The sequence below is a fragment of the Ursus maritimus genome, unplaced genomic scaffold (genome assembly GCF_017311325.1).
Source record: "Ursus maritimus isolate PB19 unplaced genomic scaffold, ASM1731132v1 scaffold_2, whole genome shotgun sequence".
NCBI classification, from domain to species: domain Eukaryota; kingdom Metazoa; phylum Chordata; class Mammalia; order Carnivora; family Ursidae; genus Ursus; species Ursus maritimus.
Genome location: NW_024424452.1, coordinates 70,250,417 through 70,264,843, shown reverse-complemented (window position 1 = coordinate 70,264,843; position 14,427 = coordinate 70,250,417). Strand labels below are relative to the sequence as shown.

The 14,427-nt window shown below is 44.2% G+C and overlaps 1 protein-coding gene across 1 annotated transcript in view; it reads left to right on the top strand.

The window, feature by feature from the left end:
• Window positions 1-14,427, top strand: part of DNAH14 (dynein axonemal heavy chain 14) — a 298,523-nt gene that overhangs the window by 247,569 nt on the left and 36,527 nt on the right. Inside the window, exons 72-76 of the mRNA XM_040636128.1 lie at window positions 2,897-3,133; window positions 4,659-4,744; window positions 8,833-8,989; window positions 9,878-10,088; window positions 13,946-14,048. Coding sequence (XP_040492062.1) covers window positions 2,897-3,133; window positions 4,659-4,744; window positions 8,833-8,989; window positions 9,878-10,088; window positions 13,946-14,048 — 794 coding nt within the window. The remainder of the gene's footprint in view (window positions 1-2,896; window positions 3,134-4,658; window positions 4,745-8,832; window positions 8,990-9,877; window positions 10,089-13,945; window positions 14,049-14,427) is intronic.

Here is a 14,427-nt window from a genome sequence, read left to right as displayed (position 1 = left end):
CAGGAGACACTGTGAACCATTACATGCCAACAAACTGGACAACCTAGAAGAAATGGAAATGCATAATCTACCCAGACTGAATCATGGAGAAATAGAAAATTTGAACAGACTTATAACTAATAAGGAGATTGATTCAGTAAGCAGAAATCTCCCAACAGTGAAAAGGCCTGGGCCAGATGGCTGCACTGGAATATTCTACCAAACATTTAAAAAAAATAAAATAAACACAAATTTTCCTGAAACTCTTCAAAAAAAAAAAAAAAAAGATGAAGAGGGAACGCTTCTAAGCTTGTTCAGCATTTCCCTGATACCAAAGCCAAAGATTCTACAAGAAAAGAAAACTACAGGCTGATATTTCTGATGAATATAGTTGTCAAAATTCTCCACAAAATACAGCAAACCAAATTCAGTAGCATAGTAAAAGGATTATACACCATGACCAAGTACAACTTATTCCTGGAATACAAAGTTGTTTCAATATAATGAAATCAATCAATGTCATAAGCACATTAACAGAATGAAGGACAAAACCACATGACCATCTTAATTGATGCAGAAAAAGGATTGGTAAGATTCAACTCTTTAGTATTGAGAATACTCAACAAACTGGGAATAAAAGGAAACTACCACCACACAATAAAAGTCATTTGTGAAAAACCCACAGCTAACATCCTACTCAGTGGTAGAACTCTTGAGTTTTTCTCTAAGATCATGAGCAAGGCAAAGATACCCCCTGCTCTTACGTAACACTTGTTTTTAGCATGGAAGTTCTAGCCAATGCACTAGACAAGAAAAAGAAATAAAAGGTTTCCAAATTGGAAAGGAAGAAGTAAAACTATCTTTGTTCACAGATGACATGATCTTACATGTTGAAAACTCTAAAGAGTCATGAGAACACTGTTAGAGCTAGTAAACCAGTACAGCAAAGCTGCAAGATACAAAACCAACATACATCATCAGGGTCATTTCTATACATTAACAACAAATAATATGAAAAGGAAATTCAGAAAACGATTCCATTTGTAATAGCAGCAAAAGGAATAAAACACTTAGGAATAAGCCTAACCAAGGAGGTGAAAAACACATATACTGAAAACTACAAAACATTGCTGAAAGAAATTGAAGACAACACAAATAAATGGAAAGACATCCCATGTTCATGGATTGGCAGACTTAATACTGTTAAGATATCCATACTAACTCAAAACAATCTATAGATTCAATGCAATGACTAACAAAATCCCAATAGAAATTCTTGCAGGAATAGGAAAATTCTTCCTAAAATTCATATGTAATCTCAAGGGACTCCAAATAGCCAAAACAATTTTGAAAAAGAACAAAGTTGGAGCCATCATACATCTTGGTTTCAAGCTATGTTATAAAGCTATTATAAAGAAAACGGTCTGGTACTAGCATAAACACGGGTAAATAGACCAATGGAATGCAACAGAGAGCCCAGAAATTAACACATACATGGTCAAATGATCTTCACTGAGGGTAGAAAGAGCACTCAATGGGGAAAGGATAGTCTCTTTCACAAATGGTGCTGGGAAAACTGGGTGTCTACATGCAAAAGAACAAAATTGGACCCTTATACCAAATACAAAAATAAACTCAAAATGGATCCAGGATCTGAACATAAGACCTAAAACTATAAAACTCTGAGAAGAAAGGAGAAGGGAAAAGTTTTATAACTCCGGACTTGGTAATCTCTTTGATATGACACCAGTGCCCAGGCAACAAAAGCAAAAATAGACAATTGAAATAACATCAAACTTAAAAACTTCTGTACATCAAATAACACAATCAACAGAGTAAAAAGGCAATCTATGGAATGGGAGAAACAATTTCAAATCATGTATCTGATAAGGAGATAATGTATAGAATATATAAAGAAATTCGACCACTCAACAACAAAAATCAAATAACCTAATTTTAAAATGGGCCAAGGACCTGAATAGACATTTCTCTAAAGATGATATGCAGATGGCCAACAAGCACATGGAAAGATGGTCAATATCCTTAATCATCAGGAAATGCAAATCAAAAGACCACAATGAGATATCATCCTATGCCCATTAGGATTGCTACCATAGAAACAACAACAACAACAACAACAAACCCCAGAAAATAAAAAAGTGCTGGCGAGGGTGTGCGGGCTTCGGAGCCTTTGTGCGCTGTTGGTGGGACTATAAACTGGTACAGCTCTTACAGAAAACAGTATGGAGACCCCTCAAAAAGTTAAAGGTGAAACGAGCATGTGGTCTAAGAATACCACACTGGGTATGTATGCAAAAGAATCGAAAGCAGGGTCTCAGACCACTGTGTGCACGCCTGTGTCCCCAGCAGCACTGTTCACGTAGCCAGTAGCTGGAAGCAGCCCACATGTCCGTCAGGGGATGAGTGGATCAGCATGACGTGTGTAGTTCCAAGGGAATATCATTCAGCCTTTAGAAGAAGGAAACCCCGGCACCTGCTACGGCACGGATGAAGCTTGAGGACGCAGTGCCGAGGGAAAGAAGCCAGTCACAAAGACTCCGTGGTTCCACGTACCTGAGGCATCTGAAGTAGTTGGAATCAGAGAGAGAGGACGATGGCGGTGCCCAGGGGCTGGGGAGGGCTGCTTAATGGGGGCAGAGTTCTGGATTTGCAGAGAAAGTTCTGGAAATCTGTTTCACAACAACATGAAGGTACTTAACTCTGATGAACACGTACAAATGGTTCAGAAGGTTAATGGTATGTGTTTTTACCACAATGAAAAGCTTGCCATGAATGAAAGTTTTACGTAAAACGGCTTTTCCTCAACAACAGTATTTCTTTAACATCTACCTTTAATGAGTAACTCAAAGGTAAAGGGTACCATCTCTTTTAACTGGTCCTTTCCGTTTTCCGGTAGGCATGTATGAGACGTGCAGAGATGGGCATCTGCAGTGGCTGGCGGAATCCCGGTGGAAAGAGTGCCAGTATGTGAGCAGTGCGCTAGAGCCCTTCTCTCTCCTGTGCAAGTCCCTTCTGTCCAACGTGGCCCAGTGGGATGCTTTCAGAAACAGTAAGGCTGCATATTGCCTGATGAGCGTGCCTTTCTCTGCAGAAGATGCTTCAGTGGAGGAGAGTAAGAAATCACCAAAGGAAAGTAAGAGAGCATTCAATGTCTTATTTAACTAACCGAGTAACAGACGTGCGCACGTGGATGGTCAGCTTACGGACGTAGCTCAGTGTCTTAGGAACGTAGCTCTGCTGTGAGCTTCTGCCACAGCATACGAGCACGTATGCCAGTAACAGACACAGCCTTCCGCACGTTTCCTCTGCTCTTGTCTCTGGGACGGGCAGCCGGAAATGGAGCCGCTGGGTCAAAAGCATACGATTTTTATGTTAACAGTTGCTGCCAGGTTGCTTGTCTTAAAGTCCAGGATAATTTACATTTCCACCAGCAAGACATGACTTCTTTTCCAAGAGGGTTATTGATCTTTTCTTAACTCTTGCCAATCTGAAAGCTGTAAGGTACTTTAATTTGGATTTCCTGACCAGCACCACGTTTAAGTACCTTTTCAGATGGCTGTAGACCATTCGGACTTACCTACTCATGTACTCGGCCCATTTTGCTACTGAATTATTCATTCTTTTGTGGCCATCTGTAAGAACCCTATTGGTGTAACAGATAATTAACTTTTTGTTTTGTTAAAGATACCAACCTGTTCATTCAAGTATTTTTAAAAATCAGCCAGTGTCTTTTGGATTTGTTTATACTGTCTCTGCCACGCAAGGGAGAAACGTCTGTATGGCCAGTTACGTCTACTTTCTTTCTTTTATAGCTTCCTGATTTCCAGTTCTGACTAAGAAGTTCTCCTCTTCCCCTGGGGTTCTCTCTCTAGGTCATTATTTTGTAAAGTGAAGATCTTTTTATTTTGGGGGAAAAAATCATATTTATCAATTTGTAACTAGATTTTCATGTATCCTGGACTTTTTTTTTTTAAGATCAACACACATATTTTAGCCCTATCAAAAAAAGCTACTTTGTAATCCACTTTGTGTTTAAAGTTAGACATGGGGAAAATACATGGAAATAGTAGGAGGCAGAAACGCCAGGTACATCGGGATAGTTGGGGGTGCGCATGCAGGACTGTGTTGCAGTGGTAAGAGAGTGGTATTAAAAACGCAGATCTGTGTAATACTCAGTTTTCAAAAATTTGAGAGTCTTGTTGCATTTCCGCCTGATTGTCATCTCCCGCGTGTTTAGAGGTAGACTATGGCGAGAACCCGCTAACCGCCGGAGTTACTAGTTTACATTCACCGGAAAACCTCCCACACACGGAGTAGGTTGTAAAGTGTTGGCCGCGCCTCTGCTTCTCCTGTCGGTGAAGCGTCCAACTCAGGTCTTGACCTCAGGGTCGTGGGATCGAGCCCCGTGTCCGGTGCTCCGTGGGGAGGCTGCTCGGGATTCTCTCCCCCTCTCCTCACTCCCCTCTGACCTGCGCGTGCGTGCACATTCTCTCTCTCTTGAGAGTAAATAGATCTTTTAAAAAATAATTAAAAAACAAGTTAGACATGTTTTTAAAGCAAACTTTATAGTTTTATAAGAAAATTTTCATTGTGGTGTCTCTTAGTGATGCAAAGCACTCGATTGTTCACCTCCGTTTCTTTCTCTAAATGACATCTAGCTGAACTTCTGGATGAAAATGAAGAAATACGTAGTCCTGTGAATTTCCCCTGGGAGAAACTCACTCCATTTCAGAGACTTATCTTGGTAAGATGTGCTGTGAGCAAACAGCGATACTCTACATGTTTTGAGCACTTTATCGTTAACTTAAACCATTCAAATTTAAAATTTTCTAAGCAAAATCTGTGGGTTTTACAAGTAACGTTCGTGTTAGAGGGACGCACTCATACTCTGATCGGGTGACACTCCTGGCCCCCCTCTGTCTCCGCGCACTCCCCCCCCAGAGGAGGAGGACTTGGAAAGCAGGTACATGAGAGGGATGAAGGTAAGTGGTTGCTCAGCGCCTTCGCCCCGTCCCTTCAGGGGTCCGCCTCCTGCAGACAGCACACCTGCGCTCTGCTCTCCACGCCATCCGCAGTCCAGGCACAGACCCGGCCTGTGAGGGCTCCGTATCGGGAAGCACATCCATCCTCCCGCTGTTAATTACGGTGATATGTTACCTGACTCCTCCTGCTTCACAATCACGGGGGTGGGTGGGTTGGGGATGCAAATGGGTGTCATTCATGAGCCCCTTAAAACATCTAAAGCTTAGCGTGTGCTAAACATTTTGCAGACATTATTTTATTTAATCCTCATAATAATCTCAGGGGAGAGCTATGATTTTTTTTCCCCCACATCACAGAATTAGGGGGCCAAGGCTTAGAAATTGCCTAAAGGCTGTGATGCCTGGGTGCCTCAGTCGGTTGAGTGTCTGCCTTCAGCTCAGGTCCTGATCTCAGGGTCCTGGGATTGAGTCCCACGTGTGGGCTCCCTGCTCAGTGGGGAGTCTGCTTCTCCCTCTGCCTCTCACCCTGCTCCCACTTGTGCATGCTCGCTGTCTCAAATAAATAAATCTTGAAGAAAGGAAAGGAAAGGAAAGGAAAGGAAAGGAAAGGAAAGGAAAGGAAAGGAAGAAAGGAAAGAAAGAAAAGAAAGAAAAAAAGGAAAGAAAAAAGAAAAGAAGAGAAAGAAAGAAAAAGAAAAGGGAAGAGAAGAAACACTGCTAACAGGGCCAGGATTGAAACCCAGAACATTTGTAAGACCTGGTTCCTGTCAATAACACTACTCTTCCCAGGGAGACCTCCTCAATTCATCCTCACCTGAAAAACTTTTTATTTCTGCATCTGCCATCCAGCTCAGGGATGGAGAAACCCTCCTCTGTCTCCCCTATCAGCCCTGAATTAGTACAAACACCAGCCCAGACAGGCGGTCCCCCTTCAATTTCTGCCTTAAATTTTATATTTGTACACTTTAAAATTCACCCCAGAATTGCATCTGGCATACAGACATTTCAGTTTGTTTTGTTTCTAGAAGTTTAAGTATAATTTGTCACCAAACAAATGGGTTCGAACCTCTGGAGGTCTGTCTGAAGTCTGTCTGACTTCAGAGTCTTCGAGTAAAGAGAACAAAGATATCACACACGATTTAAAAACTCCGTGTAGAGTTATCTTCTATTTTTTTACTGTGGCAAAATATAATTTCATTTAATCCTGATATCCTCTTTTAATTCTAAATGAGAAATTTTAATTCTGAGAAATTCAGTGGCATGAAGTACATTCACAGTCTTGTGCGCCCACCACCTCTATTTCCAGAACTTTCTTATCCTCCCAACAGATGCTCTGCACCTGCTAACTGGTAACTCCCCATTCCTTCCTCCCACTAGACACTGGCAGACACCATCCTACTTTCTGTCTCCAGTTGCTGATTCCAGGGACCTCGTGGCAGCACAGTCACGCAACATCTGTCTTTTCGAGTCTGGCTACTTGCCCTCAGCGTAATGTGTTCAGAGCTCATCCATGTGGTAGCAGGTGTCAGGGTCTCATTCCTGCCCAAGGCTGAGGACGCGCCACATCATCTTTATCCGTTCATCTGTCCGTGCACACGTGGGCTGCTCCCTCTGATGGGGTGACACTCCTGGGCCCCTCTGTCCCCGCACACCCCACCCCCCGGAGGAGGAGGACTTGGAAAGCGGGTGCCTGTGAGGGATGGAGGAGAGCGGTGTCGGGGGGTAACCGCTGCAAACGTGGGTGCCCAAGTTTGGTTTGCATTGCTTTTTCTTTGAGCCAAAATTTGCTCATTGAGAGATTTCACCAAAAAACCCACATTTCCAGCTTTCATTGAAAAAGTAAAGGCTCAGGCGGTGCTGGCTGGGTCCACAGGCAGCGGCAGCAGCTAGAGCCGAGCGGCGTCTGCCCCGAGGACTGCTGCACCACGGTCGTGAGTCACTGCAGGGATCACCTCCTCGCACCGACCATTAGCCGCCAGCACGCGCCAACCCGCTTCTCTGATTCATGTTACCCACCTGGCAGTGTAGACAGCCTGCTACCCCCACTCTACCTGCGGATTACTGACCCGTCACGACACGAGCATACGTTTCAGCTGTAGGAGCTGACAGGTGCCGTGAACACCGCACGGTCCGTGTAGCGCCGCCCGAGCTGCGGGAAACGGGGGCAGACGCAGCGATGCTCGTGTGTGCGCAGGGAATGTCGGTAAGGAGCCTCAAGAAACAATAGAGGTTTGCCCGAAAATAGGACCTCCATTGCCCAATTTCTCGTTCTTTGGATTATTTGAACTGTACGTGGCCAGTATGTGTTCCCCTGACAGCAAAATTAACCTTTTAAAGCCTGTGCTACCTTACCTTTCCCCAGTAAGGTCCAGAAGATTCTAGTTTGTCAGCTAGAAACTTCATGAGTGTAGCGATCCTATTTTCCAAACCCACCATCAGAAGACATGATCTGATAAAGGGTCAAGTACACATGCAAAGAAATTGAGTTAGAATATTTGAAACTGAGTGTGGCCTGTAAGAGTCGGAAATTGAGATCGCCACCCAAGAGAGTCCGCTAGATTGTCTCAGAAAGAAACCTCCACCTGGGGCAAGAGGGTATCACATAGCTGCACGAGGGCAAGGACTCAGTCCAGTCCTCGCCCCGCTCCCCATCACGACCACATCATGGGAAAGATAACAAGGGCGGGGGGAGGGGACATGAGGAAAATTTCCAGAACTATCCATAGCTGCTTAGAAAGGAGCTGGCAGAACTGAGTTTAGCACAACCCCATTTCTTCCGGTCTTGCTTTCTCTCCCACCCCCGGTGTTAAAACTTACTGTACCACTTTATTGGTCAATGAAGTAAGGGAGGAACAGCAGCACGACGGTGACAGCTGGTCACACTCACATCTGGGACTCTCAGGGTGACGTGTGGGGACCACACCTGACCATCTGTTGCCCTCGGCTGATTCGAGCGCTTTCACTAAGTGGACGCACTGGGCGAGCTCTGCTCTTAGACCTCACGTGCTTTGTGCACTGCCGATTTTCATCTGCAAACACATGCATTTAAGTCAAATAAAATCAAGATTAATTTTTCCAAGGCATAACAGAAAAGAGCGGAATTTGACATAATGATCACATGTATTATGTTAAACAGTGCAATTGCCAATATTTGACAGTTTTTGACCTGTAAAAATGGTAGTGTCCTGTGGTTCAACCCAGGGCATCTGCACACCTTTCAGCCTTAAATGATGGGGTCTCTGACTCTGAGGACAGAATTCATGGTCATTTTATAAACAGCATGTAAGTAGTTTGTATGAAACAGTTTTCATGGAAAAGGTCTTTCCTCCTCCAGGATTTGCAATGATTTCTTCCAACGGACCCTGACCCTCTGCTTACTGCAAACACATACACGGTTTCTAAAATCTTTCAGCCCTTCCAGAGTTCTTTCTGTATACGCACGCCGTTTGCGGTGCTGTTTATCTTTGTGTTATTCCTGGAGGAGTTAGTCGCCTTCCGGTTGTGCCGTCCTGATTTTCACCCTCTCCAGACACATCCAGCAGAGCAGGAAGAGGCCCACGGGAAAGGTTTCCTTGCAGAATCAGGGACCATAACTGGGATTTTTACATCCAAGGCAAGATCTCTGTCAGAGTGTGAGAGGGACGGAGGCACAGGGTGGCCCTGGCTCCGAGGAGGGACCACAAGCCGTGGTGGCCGCCTCTCTCCATGACACGTGCCCAGCACGAGGAGCAGCGTAAAACTCCGACCACGCGGATCGTGAACACTGCTTTGCTTTGTTCCATTTTACGATCGGGACCATTCCCTTGCGTGGTTTTTAAAGTTACCTTCTCTTCCGTGCTTTCTTGTTTAGATAAAAATTCTTCAACCAGAACATTTGAGGAATTCAGTGAAATGGTTTATAACTGAAAAAATGGGAAATGAATACATTCTCAGAACTGGAATTAATTTGGAAGAGTCGTATAAGGAATCCAGTGCCAGAACCCCACTGATACTTCTCCACTCCCATGGTAAGAGGCCGCCTCCGTACTTAGTGAAAGGTGTAGACAAGTAGGTTCGTGTCTGGTATTTCCGTGTTTAAAACAGTTTTCTATTCTTAGTTAAGTATTCTGGGAAAGGGACTGATTAAAACTTTATAATAAGACTGAATATTTCTGAAAATATGAAAGAATAAAGAAGAATAAAATTTCCCGGATTCATAAGCATGGAAAAACTTACCTGTGCTAATTTTCTGTGCAGAAAATCTCTCTTAAACATGTATTATTGATCTGAAAGTTGGGATGGCCCTTGTATTTATTAACTGTTCTAATCTGTTGGTTCATGAAAACATAATACATAACAAACCGTCAGAATGTGGCCCTGCCAACCCAGCCCTTGTGTCCCTCAAAACTCCAAATGCTTTTTCCCTTCTCTTTGCCCCCACAGACCCTAAGCAAAGTATTTTCAGTTATCTTCTGTTCTTTGTCATCTCTAAATCAAATATGTCTTTGCAGTTCACCATATTCAAACTTTGATTCTATTAGGCATAAAATCTTTCTGAAAGTGCATCCATGCAGAGGCTTCCTCCTCTGGAACCTTTTATGTGGAGCAGCCACTCTGCACCTGACGCACTCATAGTAGCTACTGTCCATTTTCTGAAGACATAGCCCAGAATGGCTGCCAGGGCTCTAGCCCTCACGTCCACGCTCTAAACAATAGAATGGAAGAAAGGAAGTATGAAACAAGTTAACAGAGCTTGATCTTGATCTCAGCTCAGGTCTTGATCTCGGGGTTGTGGGTTCAAGCCCTGCATTGGGCTGCACGCTGGGTGTGGAGCCTACATTCAGTCAGTCACTATGTTTTCAAGAGGGAATGAAATGAGTTTATAATTGTGTGTACGTTTCCACGTTGTTGTGCAGGGACTGACCTCACCAACACTGTCCTGAAATTTGCACGAGAGTTAAAAGGAGGAACAAGTCATGTGACCATTGTTTCCCTGGGCCGCGGCCAGGCCACGAAGGCAGAGGAGCTCATCATGAAGGCCCTCCCCAAAGCCTCACAGTGGGTCTTCCTGCAGAACTGTCACCTCGCAGCGTCATTTATGCCAAGGCTGTGCGCTATCATCGAGTCGTAAGAGCTTTACGTGATTTGTAAGGGATCAGATTAACGATCAGAACGGTGAGGTGAGACAGAACGGCCACGTTTAAGCGGTGATAAAGTAATGTGCCGGGCCACTCAGGGGAAGTTAAGCTTTCTTGTGCAGGTTCTCTCTTCTCCAGGATCTGTACAACTGTGCTAAGAAACACCTTGGTTTTTTAGGGAAAGAAGCCTCTCTGGTTTTTACTCTCCATCGCCTACATCACTTCCTTCCTGTCCTTCTCCACAGATGAACCCGCCACGGCCGCAATTCCATCCGGGTGTGTGGATCTAAACCATAGTCTTTCATATTCTGCATGATTCTGAACAGCAGAACGTAGTGGCTCACATCCCTCCTTCCAGTGGTGATTTATTTTACGGCCTGTAGTTCGTACTTACTCTGACTTTCTTGGGCTCAGTCCACTTCTCTAGGCTGTCTCTCCCAAAGACTTGCTCACTCAGACAGAAACTTCCAGAGGCTCAGCCTTCTTGTTGGCAGCAGTAGCTGCAAGTCGGTCGCTATAACTTTGAGTGAAGAATTAGCAATGTTTTAATTCTTTAATAGATTTTATTTATTTGAGAGAGAGCATGCACGCACGAGCGGGGGTAGGGGGCAGAGATGGAGGGAGAGAGAGGGAAAGAATCCCAAGCAGGGCTCCATCTCACGACCCCGAGATCACGACCTGAGCCGGAACCAAGAGACTGACGCTTGACCGACTGAGCCACCCAAGCACCCCAGCAACGTTTTAAGTTAGTAAAGTTGTAACCGGTTGTGCTCTGGAGTTTTCTCTCCCACTTTGCATTTCTGTTGCTTCCCGGCTGCAGCCGGTGCTGGACTTGGAACGTGTACTCAGGTCAGGGCCGCATCGTCCTCATGCTGCTATTTGGATGTCGTGAGCACCCGCAAGGAAACTAAACCAAGAAGCAACTGCCCTGACTTAAAGTTCTAAAAACCTCGTTAGCATCATTCATTCTATTCTCAGACTCCTATGCCTTTAGCAAATTAAAAAGTATTTGGTAATTTTTCTTTCACATATACTTCATCACTGAAGAGAACCAGAAGATGAAGTTTGCCTAGTTGTATGATTTCGATATTTGTTTTTTTTTTTTTAAAGATTTTATTTATTTATTTGACAGAGATAGAGACAGCCAGCAAGAGAGGGAACACAAGCAGGGGGAGTGGGAGAGGAAGAAGCAGACTCATAGTGGAGGAGCCCGATGTGGGGCTCGATCCCATAACGCCGGGATCACGCCCTGAGCTGAAGGCAGCCGCTTAACCGCTGTGCCACCCAGGCGCCCCTCGATATTTGTTAACTTTGGAAGACGACACAAGAACTTCTACCAGGTCCTTCAGTCATTGTTCATTCAAAAACTATTTCTAGGGCACCTGCCTATTTGCCAGGAATCATTCTAGAGACTCAGGACACGGTATGGACCAGACAGACATTGTATCAGACTTCCAGAACGTATTAAGATAGAGAGCAACAGTGGAATGGCAGAGAGCAATGCATCATTCTAAAAAAAGAAATCGGAGGAACATTCTTCAGAACAGAATTTCAGGGGCGCCTGGGTGGCACAATCGTTAAGCGTCTGCCTTCGGCTCAGGGCGTGATCCCGGCGTTATGGGATCGAGCCCCGCATCAGGCTCCTCCGCTATGAGCCTGCTTCTTCCTCTCCCACTTCCCCTGCTGTGTTCCCTCTCTCGCTGGCTGTCTCTATCTCTGTCAAATAAATAAATAAAATCTTAAAAAAAAAAAAAAAAAGAACAGACTTAATTAGTAAGAGTAATTAACAATGTGTAAAAAAAAAAAACCTATATAATCAGAGTGTAATTAAGAGAAATTCATCCTTCTTTATTAAATCAAGCCAGTAAGTGTTAAGACCATCACCCAGCAGCCTACTGTGGGAGAGAGACACGTGAAGCAAATTTCTTACGTTTAAGAGTTAGAGCAATATGTTTTGAACATATTTCCCTAACTCTTAAACATAAGAAAACTCTTAAACTCTTAAATTCTTAAAATATGTTCACAAGATATTGCTAAGACAAAAAACAGTAGGCTACCAACAGTACGTGCCACATAATATTTTTATTTAAAGAAAAAGAGAGAGAAGGGCACCTGGGGGGCTCAGTCAGTTGAATGAGCCGAAACCTGATTTCGGCTCAGGTCGTGATCTCAGGATTGTGAGATCGAACCCCCTGTCGGGCTTCACTCTGGGCGCGGAGTCGCCTTGAGATTCTCTCTCCCTCTGCCCCGCCCCCATGCTTGTGCTGTCTCTCTTTCTCTAAAATAAATAAATCTTTAAAAAAAGAGAGAAGAGAGAAAAGGAAAAAGGTGTACTAACACCTAGTTACTAGGATATTAGATTATTTTTGTTTTTCCGCTTAATTCTGAATTTGGTTTTGTTGTTGTGTTGGGTTTTTTGGTTTGTTTGCTTTCATTGTTTTGGTTTGTTTTGTACACTTTACAAAAATAATTTCAGACGTGAAGAAAAGCTGCAAGAATAGCATGAAGTTTCTCCTACACCCTTCACCTCTGTTTCCTGCAGTTAATATTGGCCGGGTCGTACCTTTCCTGTTTGTACATATGTATGTAACTTTTTGAATCACTGAAAGTAAACTGCAGACATGATGCCCCTTGACCCCCCTACAAACTTCAGTGTGCTTATCGATTGTCTAACCCACATATCTAGCCTATTGGCCCAATAATCACTTTTACTGCAGAAACAGAAAGACAAAGTTCTGATCCAGGTTCTAACTGAGGATTTCTCATTTCATTCAGCTGTCATGTCTCTTAAATCCTCTTTATTCCAGAATTGTTCCTCAGTCTTTGTCTTTCATAACTTGGACATTTTTGAAAAGCACGAGCCAGTTACTTTGTCAAATGTCCCTCCGTTTGGGTTTGTCCGCTATTTTCCTGTGGTTCGATGATGGCTGGGCAGTGTGGCAGGAACGCCACAGAGGACATGTTGTGTCCTTCTTGGTGCATCGTACCCAGAGGCACACGATGTCCGTCTGTCCCATTACTGGTGATAATAACTTCACTCATTGACCGAAGTGGCATCCTCCCCCCCGTAGGCTTTTCAGACCATGATACATCTCAACCTCTCGCCTTGGTCGTACAGCCCCTGAGAATGTTTGACTGGATTAGGACTCGATTATTTGCCAAATGGTGACTTTCTAACTCCTCAGTTCCTTCTAAATTTATCGACTGATGTTCTGCCCTATGGAAGAGGCTTCCCGCCCGCCCTTAATCATCGGTTTGTTTGTATCAGTCGCGGATTCCTGTTCAGTTCGGTGGAGTATCAGCTGTGACCACTGGCACTTACTTTCATGTCCGGTTGTTCCAGATTTGACCCGTGGAACACTGCATTTTGTTCTTAATTTGTCATTTTTCCAAGGTTCTTTGCCATGAGCATATATCACTTTTGTGCTTATAGGTGGAAACTCTGCTTTTTAAAACAGAATTACTGGGTCTTATGCAAATTTCTGCGCAGCATGAAAGGCCATGGTGGGCTGATAGGGCCTGTAGGTAATTATGGAAACGAGCTCTAGGTCACTTTAGACACTGAGATTCTGCGATTCCTTAAATATGTGGGTTTGGCTTAAATTTTTTACACTAGGGGCGCCTGGGTTGTTCAGTCGGTGAAGCGTCTGCCTTCGGCTCAGGTCATGATCCCGGGGTCCTGGGTTCAAACCCCGAGTCGGGCTCCCTGCTCAGCAGGGAGTCTGCTTCTCCATCTCTCCAGCTTGTGCTCTCTCACTCTCTCTCTCAAATAAATAAAATCTTTTTTAAAAATTTTTACACTAAAAATTTTTTACACTAAAATATTTTTAAATTTTTGTTTTGCAGATTTAATAGCCCAGATGTGACAGTTGACCCTGAGTTCAGGTTATGGTTAAGCTCAAAATTGGACAGTACCTTCCCAATTCCGATTCTTCAGAAGAGTTTGAAGGTAAGGACAGAGTAGAACAGATTTTGATGTTGACTGAGGAGCACTGTTTGAGTGTAAATTCTCTTGCACTCATAAATCGGAATTACGAAGGGAGTCCTGACTCTAGCACGCTGACCTACTCTGCGTGGCCCCGCACGGCAGGCGGGAAGGACGCTAGCATAGTAGGCGAGATCCCTGCTTTCAGTTCACAGCTTGACGGACGTTTTCTCGAACCAACAGGTATAAACCAGAATGTCTGATCTGTGTGCTTTTCTCGCCCTTCTTCTCTGGCCTTACCCTGTCTCTGCTCCCCCATCCAGCCCACAGCATATTCTCTGGAAAGGCTCTGGCAGGAAGCACGTTGAAAGCAGGTGTTGGGGACAGGGGACCGAAGGATGAC